The 22,406-nt window shown below is 37.8% G+C and overlaps 1 protein-coding gene across 2 annotated transcripts in view; it reads right to left on the bottom strand.

Moving 5' to 3' along the window:
* Positions 1 to 179: 179 nt before the first annotated feature.
* NKAIN3 (sodium/potassium transporting ATPase interacting 3) overlaps positions 180 to 22,406 on the bottom strand; it is an 862,428-nt gene continuing 840,201 nt past the window's right edge. For both annotated transcript variants that reach the window (XM_069099517.1, XM_069099518.1), the window contains one exon: positions 180 to 1,709. In XM_069099517.1, coding sequence (XP_068955618.1) covers positions 1,686 to 1,709 — 24 coding nt within the window. In that variant the 3' untranslated portion in view covers positions 180 to 1,685. The remainder of the gene's footprint in view (positions 1,710 to 22,406) is intronic.

Here is a 22,406-nt window from a genome sequence, read left to right as displayed (position 1 = left end):
CAGCTCTAAATTCACAAGAATATATAGCTTTAGAACTGCAAGGAAACTTAAAGCTCATTTGATGTTAGCCCTTCATTTTCCAGATGAGAAAACTGAGTCCCAGAGAGACAAAATGATTTATCAAAGGTCACACAACTAGTAAATGTCCGGGAAAGGATTTGAATACTAGGTCTGCCTTACTCTGTCTGGTCTGTGTACTGTAGAAAGCTGCCTCTCTAAATTCTATTATTCTTCAGCTAGAATGTGTGATTATGTGTGTGTTTTAATAATTATGATGAAAGGAAATTTCCATGACTGTGAAAAAGATTTTGTGTTTGGTGGAATATGGAATACCAGTGAACTCAAACTAATTGTTGGCATGATTTTCAGAAGTCCACAAATACCTTCCTGTCATTATAATTAACTCATATCCCAAGTGACATCATCTAAGTTAAACCAAAAACTGGCATGTTTAGGCAAGTAGTTAGTGAGCCAAGAATGTCTGTGCTCCAAAAGAGACCCCTCCCCCTGTTTCAGAGAATAAAAATTTCTTTTACTTAGGAAATAATAGTTGAGAAGTATGAAGTGAGCAAAAGAAAGCTAAGATTATTCATGACAGTTCTTTCTACCTCAGAAAATGATTTTTCTAACTCACTTTTTTAGTTAAGCTGTCAGAAGGAGGGGGAAAGCTAGGTACTTAACAGATAGTACTTCTTTAGAAGTAGTTATAAGAATTTCACATCACACATTAGTATGGGATGTATCCCAAAGAAAATTTCAAGACTATGATTATAACTGCCCTCAGAACCACACTAGTAGGTCACTCATTAGCTCTGTAACTTTGGGTAACTTGCTTCCCTGTCTGGGCCTCAGTTTCCTCACCTGTCAAAGGAAATAGTTGAACTACATGATTTCCAGATCTACCTTTTTAGTACCCATGAGTGGAGTCAAAAGTAGAAAGGGGGCAATTTACAGGCATGTAATGTATCCTGGTGTGAAAGATGTTGTGCCAACTACATTCATTTGACTCTTCTTCAGATTCATGACCCTTAAACAAACAACAATGGAGTAGGAAAGGAGCAAGGAATGACATGGGAATTTGGAAATGAAGAATGGTGACTATTTGGGGATTGGAAATGCCAAAACCAAAATATTATTCCATGTCGTATAGAGTAGTTTTGAAAACCTAAAACATACATAGTCACAATACCTGTTAAGCCTTTTTTTACACATATGACATTTGTCACAGTGTCTACCCTGGTGCCTATATTCCACAGATATTCTCTGCTGACAGACTCTAACCATCACAGTCCAACCCCATGTCCATTAGGAAATGTTGACTTAATATCTCAACAGTACACACATATAATTCTCTTGGAAGTTGACTGCAGATTCTTTTTGTTTCCATGCCTCACACTAAATATTGTACAAAAAAATTAAAAACTTTTTTTTTTTAACAATTTACAAGTGTCCATTGAAGGAGATGATGATTTAAAAAATACCCACCTAAGCACCTACAATTTGTCTAGGGACAATGCTAATAATACAAATGCTGTGAGGGATGGATTCAGTGACAAGTGGTAAAACAGAAAGGAACAGTCCAGCCCCCATCAAGATTTCCATATGTGCTGCATCTTCAGAAGCACTTTCAACTGGGGGGAAGGGGCTTTCCTTTCAAGATTGATTTCCACAGCTGCAGAATGGAGTCAGAGTTCATTATTTATTTCGACCTGAAAAAGAAAATAGGAATTAGTTTAAAGCAAGTAACTCAACCTTCTTCCTGTTCATTTACCATTATGAGATAGTGAACTCTCTATCAATGAAGGTGTTCTAGCAGAGGCTGAACTTGTTAGGGATGTTACAGAAATCATTCATGCATTAGATCAGGAGCTTGGAGTAGATAATATTTAAAGGCCCTCTTAACTCTAAGATTCTGTGGGACAGTGCTTTCTTCCCCTAGTCTGTGTTTTACTTGATGAAGTCAGTGGGTATAGAATGTTAGACACCTTAACATTTCTGATATTCGGTTGAAGGGGGACCACATATCTGAAAGAAGAGCCAGGGTTGGACTCTTGGGAGAGATACAATAAGTTGTAGTCATAGTTAAAAGTGAGGGTAGTAGTACAGACATTGGCACTGGATATATTATGGGTTAGGCTAGTGGTTCCCAATGAATTTTGCTCTGCAAATATTTTTCAACAATAAAAAAATGTACTGTGAACCTCCAGAGCAATTAATTAGTAATAAATAGCAATTAACAATTAATGCCAATTAATTAACTCCTCATAATAGTCTTTATAATTATACCCTACTTAAGGTACAATTCAAGAATTTTTAGTCTTAACTCTTTGGTCCATGGTCATGAACCAAATGGGAACCACAGGTACCTTAGATGCCAGTATGAGGGCTAGAGAATTAGCATCAGAAATGTTATGGTTTTAGCTTTCTCATTGGTTTCTTTGTACCTTGATCCATCCTAATCCAGCACCATCAGACTAATTTTTCTACATTGTTATCGTATCCCTCCATTGCTCAAGAATCTAAAATGCATCAAGCCTTATGACATCAAGTCTAAACTTCTCTACTGGGCCATACACAATTTTTCCCCACTCTACCTAACCCTCCTTATTTCCTACTATTCTTCTATATGCATGATCCTCTCCAGTCTGGTCTCCTCACATATTACTTCTGCTTGTGCTCCTTACTTATGTTGTTCCTTACATCTAGAATTTCCTCCCTCTTCCTCTAAACCTTGCCAAATAGGACTTTTTCTTCAAAGTCTTTCTCATCCAAGAAATGCAATTCCTTCTTTCTCTGAAGCTGTAATGTCACACAACTTGGCACAGAAATATTCTGTCAGTGGGTTGTGTGTTTGGTTTTTCTGACTAGATACCTCCTTGAGTGCAGACACAAGGCCTGGCACTGTGTTATAATCCTCCATGGTGCCTAATGATACTGGGTAAGTAATCGATGTTCCACAAAGACTTGTGGAATAGATTAGATCATAAATGAAAACCCCAGGGGCAGCTAGGTGATGCAGTGAATAGAGCATCAGCCCTGGAGTCAGGAAAATCTGAGTTCAAATCTGGCCTCAGACATTTAACACAAAAAACTAGCCTTGTGACCTTGGGCAAGTCACTTAACTCCAATTGCCCTCCAAAAATCAATCAATGAGTGAATGAATGAATGAATGAAAACCCAGAAGGCAGGGGTTCCTAAGGATTTTTGTGTATAACATTGACTCCTTGGGCAGATGGGTGAAGCCTATGGATCTCTTAACAGACTGATTTTTTTTTAAATCATAAGGGAAGGAAATGCTAAATTTCAGTTAGAGGTTAGTTAAAATAAAGTTGTAATTTTTTTTCCATCTAAATTCACAGACCCCCTAAAAGAGAGCACCTTGCCTCCTCTGAAGTGGACCTGTGGGTTCCAGGTTAAGAACATCTGCCATAGAATGATATATTGAGAATTATGAAAATTTATATTTCTATATAAGTTTACTTGGGGAAGAATGTTACTATAATTTCTTAAAATAAATCTCCCCCAAAAGATTATTTATCAGTGACATGAGTAGAATAGGAAAACGTTGCATGAAAATTATTTTGAAAAAAAGCATCAAGATTATTATTATTTGTCTCAATAACATAGAGTACTGGATGTGGAGTTAGGAAGACCTGATTTCAAATCCAGCCTCAGATATTTATCAGATGTGTGACTTGAGGGCAAATCATCCAACTGCTGTCTGCTTCAGTTTTCTCATATGTAAAATGGGAATAAGAATTTCACCTACTTCTGATGATAAAATTATATAATCTTTACAAAGCCCTTTTCAAACCTTAAAGTGCCATATACATGCTTTAGTTATTGTAATTATTCAACCATTTCTCTTGTATAAACTCAGTTGCTCAGTGGTGGTCCAATCAAATTGAGACTTAAGGTTCTTTTGATCATCTTTTGTCAGTGGCTCTTTAGGTCAGGCTTCAGCCAAGGTAAAACTGTGAATTAGTCCAAATTTGTCCTTGGTATTCTGTTTTCTGTACCTTTTCCTCCCCCCAGGGACATTTTCTCCATTCGCCACTTCAGGTTTCCAGTATCCTCATGGTCTGTGTCTTAATCCCCTCAACAGAGCCTATCAGATCCTTTTTCAGGTATATAAATGATAGCTTACAGCATTATTCACAATACTTGAAGGTATTCACACTTTTATAAGGAAACAAGTTTAAGGTAGAGGGGAAATTCTCATGGTGTGATTCCAGGTATTAGCCAGCATATGTGGAAAGATTCTTTCAGCGCTTGGGTAGCATCTTGGTGCCCCTAAAAATCACACTACATGGTGTCTACCCATTCCAACTATATGGGATGTTCTGTATGGTCATTTCTTGGTGTTGGAGATCAGGATTAGACTAGAACTTTGGAATAGAATGAGAACATATAATCCTGGACAGAGATTCTAGAAATAGCTTATGGAGAATTGAGTATCTTGTTCTATTCGACACATGGAGGGAGGGAGAAAAAGGGAGATGCAGAGGGAAAGATATGACTGGAGACATAATGGAGCAGGCAGCTGCTACTACCTCCCTTTCCTTTGAAAAAGTGTCAGAGGTAGTAGATATTCCAATTTGCACTCCACCTGTCCAGCACTGTTAGCCATAGTCTCAGCTAACAGCATAGCTTGTCCAAAAGGTTTAGTGTGGTTTCAAGCTTCAAAGAGCTAGGAACAGAATTATAACTAGGAATTTTTTTACTTAGGGCAAGCCCCACAAACTATGCCCTGATCATAGAATTGGGAGAGAGGCACCATGCTGCGGGGAAGGATAGACACCTCAGGACATTAACCCCTGTGGGAGGAAGACTCAGGACACCATGACACTATTTCCCAGTAGATAGGCTGCCCTCTACAACTCTCTATCTCACCCTAAGAAAGTGGGCCACTTTGTAGCTTCTTATTTTAACTAGTAATCCATGATAACTAGGGACGGGGGAGGTGAGAGGTAATTCAAAGTCAACATCCTTCTTCTAACTCCCACATTCCCAAATCCCTCAAAGTATCATCTTAAAGCTAATGTGATTATAGGAATAATCTAGTTCGATTCCTTTATTTTATAGAAGAAACTTGAAAAGCCAGTGAAGGAAAGTAACTTGCTCCCTTTCATAGAATTAGTTTCAGGCAACTCTTCCTGAAATCAAGGTTGAACTAAGAACTCAAATAGAGCCCGCATCTCATAGTTTCTGAGATTGGGCATGGTCTTAGAAACCAGCTTCTCCAACCTCTTCATTGTATATAGGGAAAAAAAGAGGCTTATAGTTAGTTTTAGAGCAGGGACTAATATCTTGCATTTATATAAAGCTTTAAGGTTATAAAGTGCTTTTCATATGTTAACTCATTTTATCCTCACACCAGTCCTGTGAAATAGGTGCTATTGTTATCTCTATTTTACAGATGAGGAAATTGAGGCTGAGAGACATTAAGTCCAAGGTCACACAGTTAGGAAAGGATTGAGTTAGGTTTTGAACTCAGGTCTTGCTCATTTAAGTACTGTGCTCTATCCAACTACCACCTAGCTGACTGAAACCCAGGTCTCTTGACTTAGGTCTTTCAGACAGGGTTTTGAAATTTAGCCCCTCCTGAGCAGTGGTCCTTGCATTCCAGCTACTCCTTGGTTCCCAGATCACTTAACCTTTCTGGCTACCATTGCCAGACAAGTTTAAAAAGCCTCGGAGGGCAAAACTTTGCGGAAAAGAAAGAGGGAGGCAGTAAATCCTAGACTCAAGTGCCGTCTCCCTTTTCTGGCCTTGTCTAACTTGAAATACCCTGCTGCCCACAGCTCCTTCTCCTGTGGTAGTGTGTGCTGAGAAGAGATTGAAGAGTCCTAGATTTGGGGAAGCAGTTTCCTTTCTTCTGCAATGATACATTATTAATAGTGCTGATTTAGAGCAAGGGTAAGGGATCTTTTTTTCTTTTTTCTTTTGAGGGTCACTAACACACAGAAAACCAAAAAAAAATTTAAGAAAAAGCAACTTAATTTAGTTTTGGTTGTTGTTGTTTTTCAGGAAAAAATGTTTCAGCTGTTGGATTTTAAAGATGAATAGAAAAAGTAAAAGTCTAGTTAATTAATACAACAAATTTTTAAAATGTACTTCAGGTGTACATTATGGACAGTCAAATGATCGACAAGGATAAAGGGTCAAATGAGGCAGAGGCAGTGAAAAGGGGAGAAGAAAAACCCACAGAAAGAAATAGACAATCTTATAGAAAGTAGAAGACTGAAAAATCAAGGAAGAAAGAGACAGAAGTAGAAAGGCAAATAGAAGCAGAACTACACAGAAGAGTGAAATAAATAAAGATCCAATCCAAGAAGCACTTATTAAGTGACTACTATGTATCAGGGCATTTGGGATACAAAACCAAAATTAATAACAGTCTCTGCCTTCAAGAAGCTTATATTCTGCTGGGGTGGGGTGGTAGGTGGGATACAATTTGTGTACAGGTCAGTCTATATCTGGTAATTTAAGGAATAGAGACTCCTTAAATTTGAGGAGAAACACATAGGAAGAAGCTGACCCTAAGCTGAGCCTTGAAGGAAGATGAAGGCTTCTAAGAGACTGACATGGAGAGGGAGAACATTGCAGGCACAGGGATGGGAGATGAGCTCTGAAATTCAGGGAACAGTAAGTAGGCCAGGTTGGCTATAATAGGAATAGTATAATAAGTAATACTTAGAGCTTTTATGATTTACAAAGCACTTCCTGTATGTAATCTTATTTGTTCTTCAAAACAACCCTCTAAGATATTATAGGAGGGGTAGTGAATAAAGGACCAGAACTGGAGTTAGGAAGACCTCAGTTCAAATCCTGCCTCAGACACTGAATTAGCTGTGTGACCCTGGACAAGTCACTTAACCTCTGTTTGCCTCAGTTTCCTCATCTGTAAAATGGGAAAAATAATATCTAATTACCTCACAGGGTTGTTATGAAGATCAAATAAGGTAATAATTGTAAAGAGTTTGGCATAATGCCTGGCATATAGTAGACACATCGTTTACTCTTATTGTTATCATCCCCATTTTACAGATATGGAAATGAAAGCTAAAGGAAGTTAAGAAACTTCCCTAGGGTCACGCAGCTAGGAAATATCTAAGGCAGGAGTTGAGCTCAGGCTATTCTGACTCCAAGTTCAGAGCTCTATCCACTGGGACTCCTAGAAGGAAGAGTGTGTGAAGGGAAGTAATGCACAAGTCTGAAAAAGTAGATTGTAACCAGACCATTAGGGGCTTTAAATGCCGTGCTGAAAAGCTTGTATTTATCTTTAGGTTTAAAAAATATATATAAATATATAATATATTTAATTATATATATATATATACATACATCATCTCATTTTGAAAGTGTGAGGGGCAGAGAGAATAAAGAACCAGGAAGACCTCAATTCAGGTCTCCTATCTAACACAGACAGATTATATGAGCCTGGGAAGGCTTTTAACCTTTCATTATTCTAGCCCTGAGATGTCAAGTACTGAGCAGGTATGTTGGTGACAAAAACACCCCAGAGTGAGGCCTAAACCAAAAATATTTAGCAACAACAAAAACTCCAAAGCAAAACATAGATAACATTCCATTTCAAAACTAAGTCAATAGGTGGCCCAGAGAGACAGAGAGAGAGAGAGAGAGACAGACAGACAGATAGACAAAGAGACACACACAGACAGACAGAGAGACAGACACACACATAGAGAGAGAGAGAAACAGAGACACAGACACAGAGAGAAACAGAGATACAGACAGAGAGAGAGAATGACAAATAGTATTTTGAGTTTGATATCATTGCTCTAGGCAAATAAGACTAAGTTGCAAAGGTGTTGACTGGCTCCATTAGAAGGAGTTTCCTCAACTGGGAGTTCCCTATGCCAATGAGGTTATAGTTGTTCTCTAACCCTAGCCACAACATTGCTGATATCATGAACAAGGCAAAAATCCTGATGTGTATAATGGGAAGCACAATTTTAATACAAGCCTCCTTGCTGGGTATGCTAAGAAATGACAGGAGTTAGCAGATGTGTTAGGAGGGCAGTACTCATAAAAGGGCTGGTTCATTTTGGAAAAGGGACCATGTGACCCATGAGGCAAACTATCACAGCAACAGTGACAATGACAAATAAATAGTTGATAACACTCTATAAAAGCACTTTAAATACATGATCTCATTTAATCTTTGCAATAGTACCGTGGGGCATAAACAGTTTAAGTATTATTATGCCCATTGCCCATTTTACAGATGAGGAAACAGACTTCAGAGATTAAAATGATTTTGCTTAATACTATGTATAGTAATGCAAACAAAATTAAAAGGAAAGCCGAAAACTGGGGAAAAATTGCAACGAGTATCTCTGATAAAGGCCTCATTTCTCAAATATATAGAGAACTAAATTAAATTTATAGGAATACAAGTCATTTCCCAATTGATAAGTGGTCAAAAGATATGAAAAGGAAGTTTTCAGAAGAAGAAAGCAGAGCTATCTATAATCATATAAAAATGCTCTAAATCACTATTGATTAGAGAAATATAAATTAAAACAACTCTGAAGTACCACCTTACACCTATCAGATTGGCTAATATGTCAAAAAAAAAAAAAAAGGAAAATGACAAATGGTGGAGGGATGTGGGAAAATTGAGACAGCAATGCATTGTTGGTGGAGTTGTGAACCAATCTAATCATTCTGGAGAGCAATTGGGAACTGTGCCCAAAGGACTATAAAACTGTGCATACCCTTTGATCCAGCAATACCCCTTCTAGGGCTGTATCCCAAAGGGATGAAAAAAAGTAAAAAGGACCTATTTGTACAAAAATATTTATAGCAGTTCTTTTTGTAGTGGCTAAGAATTGTAAATCAAGGGGATGCCCATTCATTGGGGAATGGCTGAACAAGTTGTGGTATATCATTTTGATGGAATATTATTGTGTATAAGAAATGACAAGCAGGGTGATTTCTGAAAAACCTGGAAGAATTTACATGAACTGATGCAAAATGAAGTAAACAGAAGGAGGAGAAGGTTGTATACAGTAACAGCAACATTCTACAATTGATGAATTGTGAATGGCTTTGGTATTCTCAACAATACAAGGAGCTAAGACAATCTCAAAGGACTCATGATGAAGCACGAAGCATCCATCTCCTAAGGAAGAAATGATATTGTCTGAATACAGAATGAAGAATACTATTTTTCACTTTTTTTCTTTCATTCTTTATTTTGAGCCTTCTCATACAAAATGATTAATATGGAAATGTTTTACATGAGTGCACATGTAGAACCTATATCTGACAGCTTACAGTCTCAGGGAAGGGGGAAGAAGAGGCAGGGAGAGAGAGAGTTTGGAGTCAAAACTTTAAAAAAAGTTAAAAATTGTTTTCTTTCTTTTTTTTTATAAGCAATTGGGGTTAAGTAACTTGCTCAAGGTTACAAGGCCAGTTATTTCTGGGTGTGGTGCTGAGTATCTGAGCCTGGATTTGATCCAGGTCATCCCGACACTGGAGCCGGTGCTCTTACTTGCTGAGCCACCTGGCTGCCCCTAAGCAATTGGGGTTAAGTAACTTACACGGCCAGGTGTTTCTGGGTGGGTGCTAAGTGTCTGAGCCTGGGATTCGATCTCCAGGTCATCCCAACACTGGAGCCGGTGCTCTTACTTGCTGTACTACCTGGCCGCCCCTTAAAAATTGTTTTCACATGTAATTGGGGAAAAATAAAATATTATTTAAAAATACTATATGTAGTAAAGGGCATCTAGGTGGCACAGTGGATAAAGCACTGGGCCTGGAGTCAGGAAGATCTGAGTTCAATTCTGACCTTAGACATTTACTAGCTGTATGACCCTGGGCAAGTTATTTAAACCTGCTTGCCTCAATTTCCTCACCTGTAAAATGAACTTGAGAAGAAAATGACAAACCATTCCAACATTTTTGCCATGAAAATTCCAAATGAGGTCACAAAGGATCAGCAAGACTGAAACAGCAAAACTGGAACTTGACCCTGGAATGTCTGAGTCTAAGGCTAGTGCCTTTACATCACTCTGTACCATGCAGTTGAATGGCCATTCTTTACATAGACACTGTGGAGGTCATGCATTTATCTTTTCAGCCACATGCATCCGTGGGCAGTTGAATTTTCACCTACTAAGAATGATAATACTAATTCAACCTTTCATCTCCTGCTTCTGTACAGCTATGGACACTATCCTCCATGCTTGGATTATCCCTTTATAGGAACTTGTTAAAATCCTTATCCCTCCTGTAAGGCTCAGCCCAAGCCTAGTAAAGTGTCCATAACATGGTATGCATTTCATAAATTCTTGTTGAATTAATGGATGAATTACATCTCATCCATAAAACCCTCTGTTTTCCCCTTTAGCTGAGATCACTGCATCACATCTTTCTTACATGTCTCATGCCATTCTGTTTCAATGTATACAAATACACTTTATATTTTAACTTATAATTATCTGTATACATATCAATTCCTGTCTCCCCTTCCTCTCTACCCTCTCTCCCAAAAGAATATAAATTCCTGGAGGGCAGGGACTGGGACTGCATCAGTTTTCATTTTTGTATCCATAGTACTTTGCACATAATTTTATAATTGATTATAAAATAAAAGGTCTGATTTCTAATAATAACACATAAAAATTAATCTCAGTTCAATCATCTTGTGCATCTATCACTACCTGGGTCCTGAAAAATCATGATTGAGTAATTGAGTCAAAACTTACAGTGGCCAGGGTCATAGGGAAAGCACTTCAAAGTGCCGAATACTGGTATGAGCCCCAAACTCACAGAGTGTAAGTCAAGCTCAAGGGGAGCATGTTATGAATTAACATCTGTGAAGTGTTTTTACAAAGCTTAAAACCCTATATAAATGCTAGCTATTATCAGCTAAGTGTTACAATCTTCAGAAAATATTACTGCTTCAGCATATTGGACTCTCCTGAGAGAGTTAATGAGTCCTTAAGTGACCCTCTTACTTCTAGGGACTGATTTAGATACCTGGTAATATACTATTCAATATGAAATCATGGAGAAATTAACACTGGTAGTAATATTTAAGTATAAACAGGTACTGCACAGCAAAGAATTGATCCCTATCTCTCCCTATTCAAGTGTAAATACTAAAAATTGAACATAATTAGAATAAGGCAGAGACAGGGATGTCAAGTTAGCCTCTGGAATATTGGTTAGCACTGGTGGAAATAACAACATTGCAAAAACAACTTTGAAAGGCTTAAGAACTCTGATCAGTTTACTGGAGGAGGATTTCTGCATCATGTGACCAAGATGGAGGACTAGACACTTTTCCCAAATCTTAGGGCCTTTCAAACCTCTCAAAGGTAAGAATTACAGCAAAAGATAGAACAAAACAATTTCAATTGTCTCACTTGTCTAAGATACCAAGAACCCAAGGAGAAAACAACCCAATGAATGAAAGGACAAGTCTGGAGAAGTCTACTTCCTATTGTGCTCATTCATCACTCTTTTCCCCACTAGTTACCATTCTCTGCCAGGATTGTACTCACAAGTTGATACACAGGCTTGTAATAGAGCTCCACTCTGAACACCTCTTTTCCTACTTTCTGTATACTAAGGAAAACCAAAACGCAGAAACTTTCTTTGGCAGTAATGGCAACACTCTGTGTTGCAACAATATTCAATTTAATAACTGAGGAACAAAAGAAACTGGGGCAGGCCACTAGTGTGCATGAGGCTCTGCCATATTTGACACAAAGGGGGCTGGCATCCAATTGGGACAAGTTCTGTCATCCCAGAAGTCAGATGGAACAATGACATAACTGATGAAATGTGAATTGCCCATTGTGAGAGGGAGCTGGAACAACTGTGAGGTCCAGTCCCTGGAGAAACTTGTAATCAAAGGAGAGTCAGAAAGTGATCAATGGGGAACATAAGGAGGGAATATAAGGAATAAGACTGAAATTATGAAAGACCTCAGAAGGAAGAAAACTCAGGAAAAGAACTTAAGGATAAGTAGATAAACCAATGGAAGACATTAACAGAAAGGAAAATGGTCTTCAGTTAATATAAATGAATCTAAACACCTGTGAATAACTATAAGACATAGAAAAATAAATTGATATCTGATAAAGCATAATAAGAACCTATATATTCTTAAGAGAGTGTAGAGCCATACTATAATGTTCCTTAATGATTCAAGAGAGAAATGAGAATTGTAAAATCAACATTTATGGCCTTTACAGCAGAATTGGCAGAAGAGAAAAAAAAAACTTTAACCCACGGTGGCAAATTTCACCAAAAAAAAACCAAAACAAACAAATGAAAGGATAACTGATTAGGAATACAAATACACAGAAGTGAAGGACAATCTGGAAGAAGAGAAACAAAAAGTTTGTGATTGATAAAATGACCAAACACAATTTCAGACGACTGATGATAAACCAGGACACACGTTTCCTAACAGAGAGGTGGAGGATTCAAGATGCAGAATGAGAAACACATCTTTGACAGAGCCAATGTGAGAATTTATTTTGCTTTACTATGTATATTGTTTGTAAAGGTTTTTTTTAAATTTTTTTTTCACTGAAGGAGGTGAAAGGGTGGTTAAAATACCTTTTAATTAAAAAAAAATGAAAAATCAAAGGAAAGAACATAAGCAGGAAAAAAAAAGGGTGTGGACTGGTGAAGAACAGAGCTCTGAGACTTCTTGGCCCTGGTATTAAAACTACTTCCTCAGAGTTCACCCATATCCTCCTTATCTCTCCCTATCTTAATTTAGTTCATTATATATCAATTGATGTATGGAAGGCAAAGTGGATAGAAAACTGAAGCCAAAGGGAAGGAGATCCGGATTCAAGTCCCGTCTCTGACACCAATTAGCTTTGAAACTTTAGGATAAATCACTTGATCTTTTAGTCCTAAGCAATTCTCAGAATTGGAATATGGGTTGTCATAATTGGGGAACTGCAAGTAAGCCTGTCCAGCTGAAGTGTGGGCTAAAAGACATAATGTACAAGAATACTAGAAAAGTCAAAAGTGGTTTATGAAGGGCTTTAAATGCTAAAAAGAATTTTATATCTGATCCTGGAAGTAACAGGGAGCTGTTAAAGTTAATTTAATAGATGGGAGTGTTACATGGTAAAAGCTGCATTTTTAGGTCAAAGCCCAGCATGCATCATACAGTAAGTGGCAGAGTTAGGATTCTGAGACCCTGAGGTACTTGCTAGTAACCAGGTGGGGTGAATATTGCCTGCAACCTCTTTCTGCTAGGAATCAGAGTAAAATGGGATCAGAGGGCATGAATGGCCTTATGGAATAACTAAATTGATGCAGATTCTTTCCCATTTACATGCATAATAGATTTTTAGAATTAATTAGTGCTGTACAGAAAATATTTTTAAAAACTTAAGAAAGTGTCAATATATGCAAAAGGCCCCCTAATGATTATTGTCATCTTATACAATTTCATAGTGAATCATTAAGTATCTTTCAAGCCAGCTTTGTCCTTTTATTTATCCTTATGCTCTTTAAAATTTTTTAAATTAATAATTTTAATAATTTAATAATTTTAAAATAATTTTAAAAATTATCTCTTTAAAAAATTGAAAAAAAAAAACCAGTGGTCCAAGTTTAAATTCTGGACTGACAAACAAAAATTTCACAAATTCTAAGATGAAGTAATCATTTTTTTTGTTATACTAGCCAAGGTCCCATGATTTTCATCTCAGCAACCAGTGCTTCCTTGGTGAAAATCAAATGTAGAATAAAAATTCCTTTATCTTGGTTCTTCTACCTTTTAAAGGATAGCATTATCATTAAGACAAGATAAAATTATTATCCTTTTTTGCTTTTGCCAGAAATTGAACTTTATCATCTGTAGAGAAACTCTTTCATCTGAAAATCATCCACAAACATGGCAAATACCTTTGGTTAGCACAGTATCTTTTTAAAAATTATTTCTTATTTAATATCAATGCTCAGAAGATGGTCCATTTTCTCCATTATGCATAAAAAATAATCTCATATGATTTTAATGTAGCTATCTATCTATGCATATATACACATATATGAAACCCACAGAGAAATGTTTTTAAGAACATAGTTTTTAGGGACAGCTAGCTGGCGCAGTGAATAGAGCCCTGGCCCTGGAGTCAGGAGGATCTGAGTTCAAATCCGACCTCAGACACTTAACACTTACTAACTGTGTGACCTTGGGCAAGTCACTTAACTCCAATTGCTTTTCCTTCCCCCCTCCAAAAAGCCCATATATATATATATATATAATATACATATTTGGGCTTTTTGGAAATTATATATATATATATATATATATATATATATATATAATCTTTTAGGTACCATCTAGATGACAGCTAGGTGGTGCCATAGTGCATAGAGTGCTGGGACTGGAGTTGGGAAGACTCATTTTCCTGAATTCAACTCTGACCTCAGAAGCTTACTAACTGTGTGACCCTGGGCAACTCACCAAACCCTGTTTGCCTCATTTTCCTCATCCGTAAAATGAGCTGGAGAAGAAAATGACAAACCATCAAGAAAACCTCAAATAGGGTCGTGAAGAGTCAAATATGGCAGAACAACAACAAATCTAGGTGGCAAAATGGATAGAATGTTGGACTTCGAGTCAGAGAAACCTGTGCTTAAATCCTGCCTTAGACATCATGGTGTGTGAGCCTGGACAAATCGCTTAACTTCTATGGGCATCAATTTCCTCATCTGTAAAATGAGGGCGTTGGATTCGGTAGCTTCTAAGAATCCTTCCACCTTTTTATCTATGATATTGTACATTTCATTCTGCCAAATAAACTTTAAAAAGTCAATGATAATAGCAATATCTAACATTAATATTGTGACTACTATGTGCCAAGCACTGTGTAAAGCAGTTTAAAAAATATTATCTCATTTGATTTTCACAATAACCCCGGGAGATAAATGCTATTACCATCCCCATTTTACATTCGAGGAAATTGAGGTTGAGTAACTTTGCCAAGTTCACACAGCTAGTATCTGTGGCTGGATTGGAATTTAAGTATTTCTGACTGCAGGTCCAGTGCTCTATTCACTGCACCACCTAGTTGCCCATAAGTACAGTGGGATCTTGTGTTTTTAAACATAATTAATCCATCAATCAAGAAGCATTTACTTAGCACTTGCCACGTGCCAGTCACTGTGTTAAATGTCAGGGATGCAAACAAAGGCAAAGGTACAAAACAGTTTCTCCTCTCAAAGAACCCAGATAGCTAGGAAGGGGCAGGGGGAGATTGTGGTAGAAATAATATGTATAAATATGTATATATATATATATATATATATATATATATATATATGATAGATATAAAGTAGAAGGAAAGTGAACATAGAGGGGAAAACTCAATTGTAATAATAATCATTATTATTAATCATTTTGGTAGCAAAACTAGGGATTTTAGAGATTCAGTCATCACTCATAAAAACTGAGAAATTTCCTCAGACTCCACCAGAACTGGCAGCATTTGGTATTATTTCTGATGATTTGTGCATTTTTGAGTGAATTCTCGCATATAGTTCATCTCACTTTGAGCACATATAGTGGCTTTCCCATTAAACTTACTTATCACAACTTATACTTTATATATAATAAAATGATGGACCATATCCAACCTTTTGTTCTTATTGTTTTCTTTTTCCTCTGAAGTTGGAAAAAATGTTTAAAAATGCTTTCTGAATAAAATATTCAATGGAATCCATTGGACAAAAAGAAATGGCATGAATAGTATAAGAATATAAGAGTATCCCTATACCAAAATCTTGCCCTGGTGCCTCAACATGGAAAAGTTGATCATGGCTCCATGAAGGCTATGTTGGAGAGAACAAGTTTTGATGGGTTCAACAAAGCTAGGAAAAATTCAAGTAAGGACCTGTTAATAGATTGTTTTCCTGTTTTAGTAAGTATGGAGATGTTCATTATCAGAATATTAATCACCAGGGGATAATATTTTCGCATCTCATGAAGCATGAAGAGTTGTGATCTTTGTAGGTGAGAGGAGTAATCATACCTATGAAATCATAACTTATTCACATAATATAACGGAAATGATTTTGGCAGTGAAGTCAGAGGGCCTGGGTTTATCCTCTGTTACTTATTTCCTGTACTTTAGATAAGTTACTAAACCTCTCTGGGTCTTAGCTTCCTTATCTATAAAATGAGAGAGTTGGTCTCTCAGTTCCCTTTTAGCCTCAAATCTATTAATCTACAATCCTGACTTGTTCTTATGGCCCTGAAATCTCTCTTCACCTTCTCTTTTAACAAATTTGGATATTCCTCTTAAAAAGATGAGGATTTAAATTTTATCCCAAGAAAAGCAAGTTAAATATGGATTACTTTGATACTTCAAAGAACTCCTTTCCCCCCTTCCTCAGATTTTAATCCCTCCATACCTTAATACAGAATCTTTATGAATTTTTGCAGAATATATACACATACATACATACATCATTTAGTATTGTTCATTTTTATGTCTATATCTATATATTTCAAAAGGTCAACCACTAGAATATCTATCTATCTATCTATATATCTATCTGTCTGTCTGTCTGTCTGTCTGTCTGTCTGTCTACACACACACACACACACACATACACATATGTAAAATCTAGTGGCTGGCCTTTTGAGATATAGATAAAGAGCTGAACAACCTGTAATGATGTGTGTATATGTGGGTGTGTATACACATACACACAATCTACTATACACCCATACATACATATACATATACACAGATATTATTTCTAATGACTGCCTTTTGATGATGAGCTAGGCTTAACCAGGATAACCCATAGATGAAAGACACACAATTTGAGGCGGTATTCAAAGCCTTTTTATCTTGGTAGCACCTGACAGGATTTATGCCCCATCAGCATGGCCTTCAACCATTCAGGTTCTCTATTCTGGCATTTGGAGGCCCTGAATTAAGACTTTAGAGGAGACAAACAAGGAACAATGCTGCTAAATAAGGCTACCTTTCTAATCCCAGTAAATCTCCCTATTCAGTAGTGGTACCTGTATGTATGAGGGGGATTCTCCTGGTCTTATGAGCAAAAACCTAATCTCAGAAAGCCTGGCTTTATGCTTCAAGAAGATTAAGGAGACTTAATAAAAGTTAAAAACCAGTGTTCATTTCCACCTCTGACTATTCAGAACAAAAGATAGGCTTTTCCCTTGAGCTACTGGGTGGCATTATAGTGTTACTGGACCATTTACAATTGAGTAAAATAGTAAGTGGCTTATTAAAAGAAACCAAGCAGGCAGGCTGATGCAGAACAGAGAAATGCTGGCAGGATTTGCATACTGGTGGGTGGCACAGTTCACTGACTAAATTGTTTCCCACCCATTGGCTTTAATTCAGATTTACTTTGATCCTTGAAATTCTTGCTCCCTTCATAGACAAAGGGTATATTCATATTCATCTGACACATAATATACATAATCTGTCAAAACAGAAGCTTGCTTTATTGCTTTCCACATCCTGTAGCTGTATGCCACCTACAGTTGAGTGAGTGCCTTCCATATCTCAAACAATGAATGTGCTTGTTTAGAAGAATGGGAGAGCTAAATCATGGCCCCCAGGTGACCTTGAGTGGACATTTGATCTCTCCCTAAAACCTCAGAGCTGAACAAGACCTTAATTATGTCTAATGCAGCTCTTTCCTTTTAAAGATGTTTGACCTTTATTTTCAAGCAGTACTTTAGGTAAACCTTCTCAGGTAGATGGGTGTTTATTACCATCAAGCTTTTTAGTGAAAGACATTTCTTCCTTGCTTCATTGTTTATTTGCTTCCTCCTTCTCTCCCTCTCTTCCCCTTTCCCTTTCCCTTTCCCTTTCCTTTTCCCTTTCCCTTTCTTTTCCCTTTCCCTTTCTTTTCCCTTTCCTTTCTCTTTCCTTTTCTTTTCCCTTCCCTTTCTCTTTCTCTTTCTCTTTCTCTTTCTCTTTCTCTTTCTTTTTCCCTTTCCCTTTCCTTCCCTTCCCAATAGATGTTTCTCAGTTTCACCTTATGATATCTTTCCCATTCCCTATGCATTTACCTGGGCATATGTACCTGGAATAAACTCTTTCCTTATCTCTTCCTGTTAAAATCCTTTTTCTTCTTTTAAGCCTCATCGCAGAGGCTACTCTCTCCATGAAGTCTCTTCAGTTCTCACAGCTGCAAATTAACTCTGATTCCTCATATTTGTTGAGGGAGGATCTTTGTTCCCCTTTGTCCTGATCACAAATCACTTTGATTCAGTCTCATTCATGTACATGCCTTATTCCTCCTATTAAACTATAATCTCCTATAAGGTAGGGACTATGCCTTTTCATCTTTATGTCCCCAATGCTTAATAAAGTCTAAGAGGTGAGACAAGACATGTGCTCAAATAGTTCTAAAGTACAGAAGAATGTAATGGTACAAAGAATGAGAGACCAAAGTGCTAGGAGAGCTCAGAGCAGTAAGAAATCACTTCTGATAGGGAGAACAGGGAAAGATTGATGCTTGGTAAGCATAAGATACTCAGAACTGGAGTGGAGTAGAAAGGAGAAAAAAAAAAAGGTATAAAAAAATAGCCTGATTACAGATCGGAAAGAAGGAGTACATTCAGGTATTATAAGAAGCACAACCTGGCAGGGGCATCCATTTGGTAACAGGGGACAGTGAGGAAGTGACTGGAAAAGTTGGTTTAAGGTAAACTGTGGAAGGTCTTGAAAGATTAAGTAATTTGGATTTTATTTGGTAGGTAATGAAGAATCAGGCAGTTGGGTAGCTCAGTGGATAGAGTCAGGACCTGGAGTCAAGAAGACCAGAGTTCAAATCTGGCCTCAAACACTCACTAGCTATGTGACCCTGGGCAAGTCAATTTCTGTTCTTAATCCATTGGAGAAGGAAATACAAACCCTCCAGTTTCTTTTTTTTTTTAAAGCAATCAGGGTTAAGTAACTTGCTCAAGGTTACACGGCCAGTTATTTCTGGGTGTGGTGCTAAGTATCTGAGCCCGGATTTGATCCCCAGGTCATCCCAACACTGGGGATGGTGCCCTTACTCGCTGAGCCACCTGGCTGCCCCTACGCAATTGGGGTGAAGTGACTTGCTCAAGGTTACACGGCCAGGTTTTTCTGGGTGGGTGCTAAGTGTCTGAGCCTGGATTCGATCCCCAGGTCATCCCAACACTGGGGCCGGTGCTCTTACCTGCTGTGCTACCTGGCTGCTCCCACTCCAGTTTCTTTGCCCAGAAAACCCCATGGACAGAATGGTCCAACACAACTGACCAATAACAATGAAGAATCATTGAAGGTGCATGTGCAGGTGTGTGTGTAGAGTAGATAAATGGGTAACATAGGATTTTAGTTTTCTGTAATTGCCTGCCAATCTTTTTCGTAGGTGTGATTCTCTAATTTGTAGTGAGCAAAATTCCTGAGCAAAGGTTAATCTGTTAACAATATGTTTTAATATCTAGTAATTGGTTCAAGAGAGGTAGAGTTAAGGAATACATCCCATGCTACTTGCTCCCCATACTTCAAGGAACATACAGATAAAATGGTTCATACACCCTCAGCTCAAGGTCTTTAGGCCTGGCATCCTTCTCTGTTGATAAATTCATGAGATCAGCTATGCGGTGAGACAGATTATTCTTTTTTTTTTTTAAGCAATCAAGGTTACAGTTATTTCTGGTTGTGGTGTTAAGTATCTGAGCCCAGAGGATTTGATCCCCAGGTCATCCCGACACTGGAGCTGGTGCTCTTACTCGCTGAGACACCTGGCCACCCCTGAGAGATTATTCTTGATTCATTTCTCCTTCCTTTGCCCTTTCAATCAATCAATCAATCAATCAATCAATCAGTGGATAAGCACCTATTGTTGTTGTTTAGTCCTTTCTGAATCTTTGTGACACCTTTTGGGGTTTTCTTGGCAAAGATCCTGGAGTGGTTTGCCATTTCCTTCTTCAGCTCATTTTACAGATAAGGAAACGGATGCAAGCAGGGTTAAGTGACTTACCCAGGGTCATAAAGGTAGCCAGTATCTGAGGCCAGATTTGAACTCAGGTTTTCCTACTCCAGGCATAGTACTCTATCCACAGAGTCATCTAACTGCCTCCAGGAAGCATATATTACTGTTTACTACTTATCAGGCCTTCAGGCACTGTGCTAAATGCTTTTTGTTATTGTTCTGTTGTTTCCAGCTCTTCCTCTAAGGCCAGATTTGAACTCAGGAAAATGAGTCTTCCTGACTCCCTCTAACTAGGTGCCCAATGCCAAGTGTTGGGGAAAGAAAAAAGGGTGAAATCACAAAAACGGTACCTGCTTTAAAGGAGACTACATACAAAATGAGGCGATAATATATAAATAAATCAGTAGATACAAAATACTTGCAAAGAGAAAGGAAGGTAACCTTAGATAGGAAGGGTCAAGTGGATTGGAGGGCCAGGAAAAGAATAACCATCAATTGGCCTTTCTATTGACCCTGGAAGGAAGCCAGGAATTTCAAACAGTTCTGGGAACAGAACCAACAGACAACACCTTGACTTCTCAAAAATTATTGCCTTAGAATCCCTGTGAGGCAGGGAAACTGATGGAGCATCACCAACATATGCCAGAGATGGGACTTTTTCTGTATATAAGGGAAATGCTTAAAAGCCATTTTCCTGCTGTCAGCCTACAAACTGGGCCCCTATATTATGTTTAATGGGGGAATGGATCAATGCCTGGTGTAGTATTTAGGAAAACCACAGGCTAAATTGAAATACTTTTATTCCAAGGAATTATAGAGAAAACCAGAAATTGTGTCCTTTAGCCTAACCATGAAAGTCATTTGTGATGAAAAATTTTGCTTTAGATCTGTAAGCTTTAAGTATGGGATGACCTTGACTTTTCTGGGGTGGCCACTGGCTTACCACAGAATAACCCTGTTGTATAACTCATGCTTCCAATTGATGAGGAAAATAGACAAAAGTCCAATCGCCTCATGTGGCCTCCAACAACCCCCTCTGAACCCCTAATTTAAGCCAAAACTGGAGATGTTCTAGTTAGGACGTGGGGGTCCTCAGAGAAGACTGCTGCAAAGTCTGAGGGGGATATATAGTGCATCTGAGCCACTGAAGCTGTCTATACTCATTGAAGATAGCTAGGTTCTTTCTTCACCTGGATTCCAATCCTGACTCTTCAACTAACTACCAGTATGATGTTGGGTGAGTCTCTTACAGTTTCTGGGCTCTGGTTTCTTTATCTATACAATATATGTGGATCAGATTATTTCTAAGGCAAGGGTTCTTAATCTAGGGAGCTTAAATTTTGTTAATTTGGTAACTGTATTTCAATGTAATCTACATTGTGATCCTGTATATTTTATTTTATGCATTTAAAACATTATTCTAAGAAGGGGTACCTAGATTTCATCAGATTGACAAAGGCATCCATGACACAAAAAAGGTTTACAACTCTTGCACTAAGGTCATGGGAGCAGAATGTCATAGATGCAAAAATGACAGGGAATTTAAACATGGTGAAGTTGAACCCTTGACTTTATAGATAAAGAAACCAAGTTCCAGAAAGCTTTAGTGACCTGTTACACAGTTCCCAAGTAGTTGAGCCAGAATTCAAACCTAGATCCTTTTCTAATACCAAATCCATCACCTTTTTATCATCCCACATACTTGGCTTTCAATTCCTTTTTAACAATTTTTGTTCTATACTTCTGTGTACAATGCCATTCTTCTTGGCAGAGAAAAAAAAAAGAAAAAATGTGAGTTGAGTCACACTCTGTTTTCTGTCATCTTGTCATTATTCCATCCCCAACCCCTACCCCAATGTAGCTCTTCTTGGAGCTTCTTGCCCCCAGCATAGCTTTAAAAAGGTCATTTATGTTTTTAATGTTTTCATTAGTATTCATTGCAAGCCTCATTTCATTTGTGGCTTTGTCGTTCCTCACATTATTCTTATAAGATCCTTTTATATTCAAACTATTCATCCTCGGTTATCTACCCTTGCTTCCATATTCTATAAATGTCTTTTTAAAATATGCATTGGTTAATGAGTTCCCTGAGCCACTAAAATGGTCTCTTTAGACAACTCCATCTTTTCTTCTTCATTGGCATCATCTGCATTTATGTCTTCAGACTTTCATTCTTGAAAATTTCTCATTCATCTTGAGCCAACTTCCCTAGAAAAATTTTGCTCTATGATATGCTACCTATTTTTAATCTAGGCTTTTGGACATGTGATCTTACAAAGTCTATTCTAAGACCATTCTACTTACCTACTTACTCACTTACCTTCTTCTCTCCCTCTTCTTTCCTCCTCCCTTCCGTCCCTCCCTCCCTCCATCCCTCCCTCCTTCTGTTCCTTCCTTCCTTCCTTCCTTCCTTCCTTCCTTCCTTCCTTCCTTCC

This window comes from Petaurus breviceps, unplaced genomic scaffold (assembly GCF_028583685.1).
Source record: "Petaurus breviceps papuanus isolate PSGF00001 unplaced genomic scaffold, PetGlider_PUasm1.0 38, whole genome shotgun sequence".
In the NCBI taxonomy this organism is placed as follows: Eukaryota; Metazoa; Chordata; class Mammalia; order Diprotodontia; family Petauridae; genus Petaurus; species Petaurus breviceps.
Note: the sequence above shows the minus strand (reverse complement) of the source record. Positions and strands in the feature narration are given on the sequence as shown.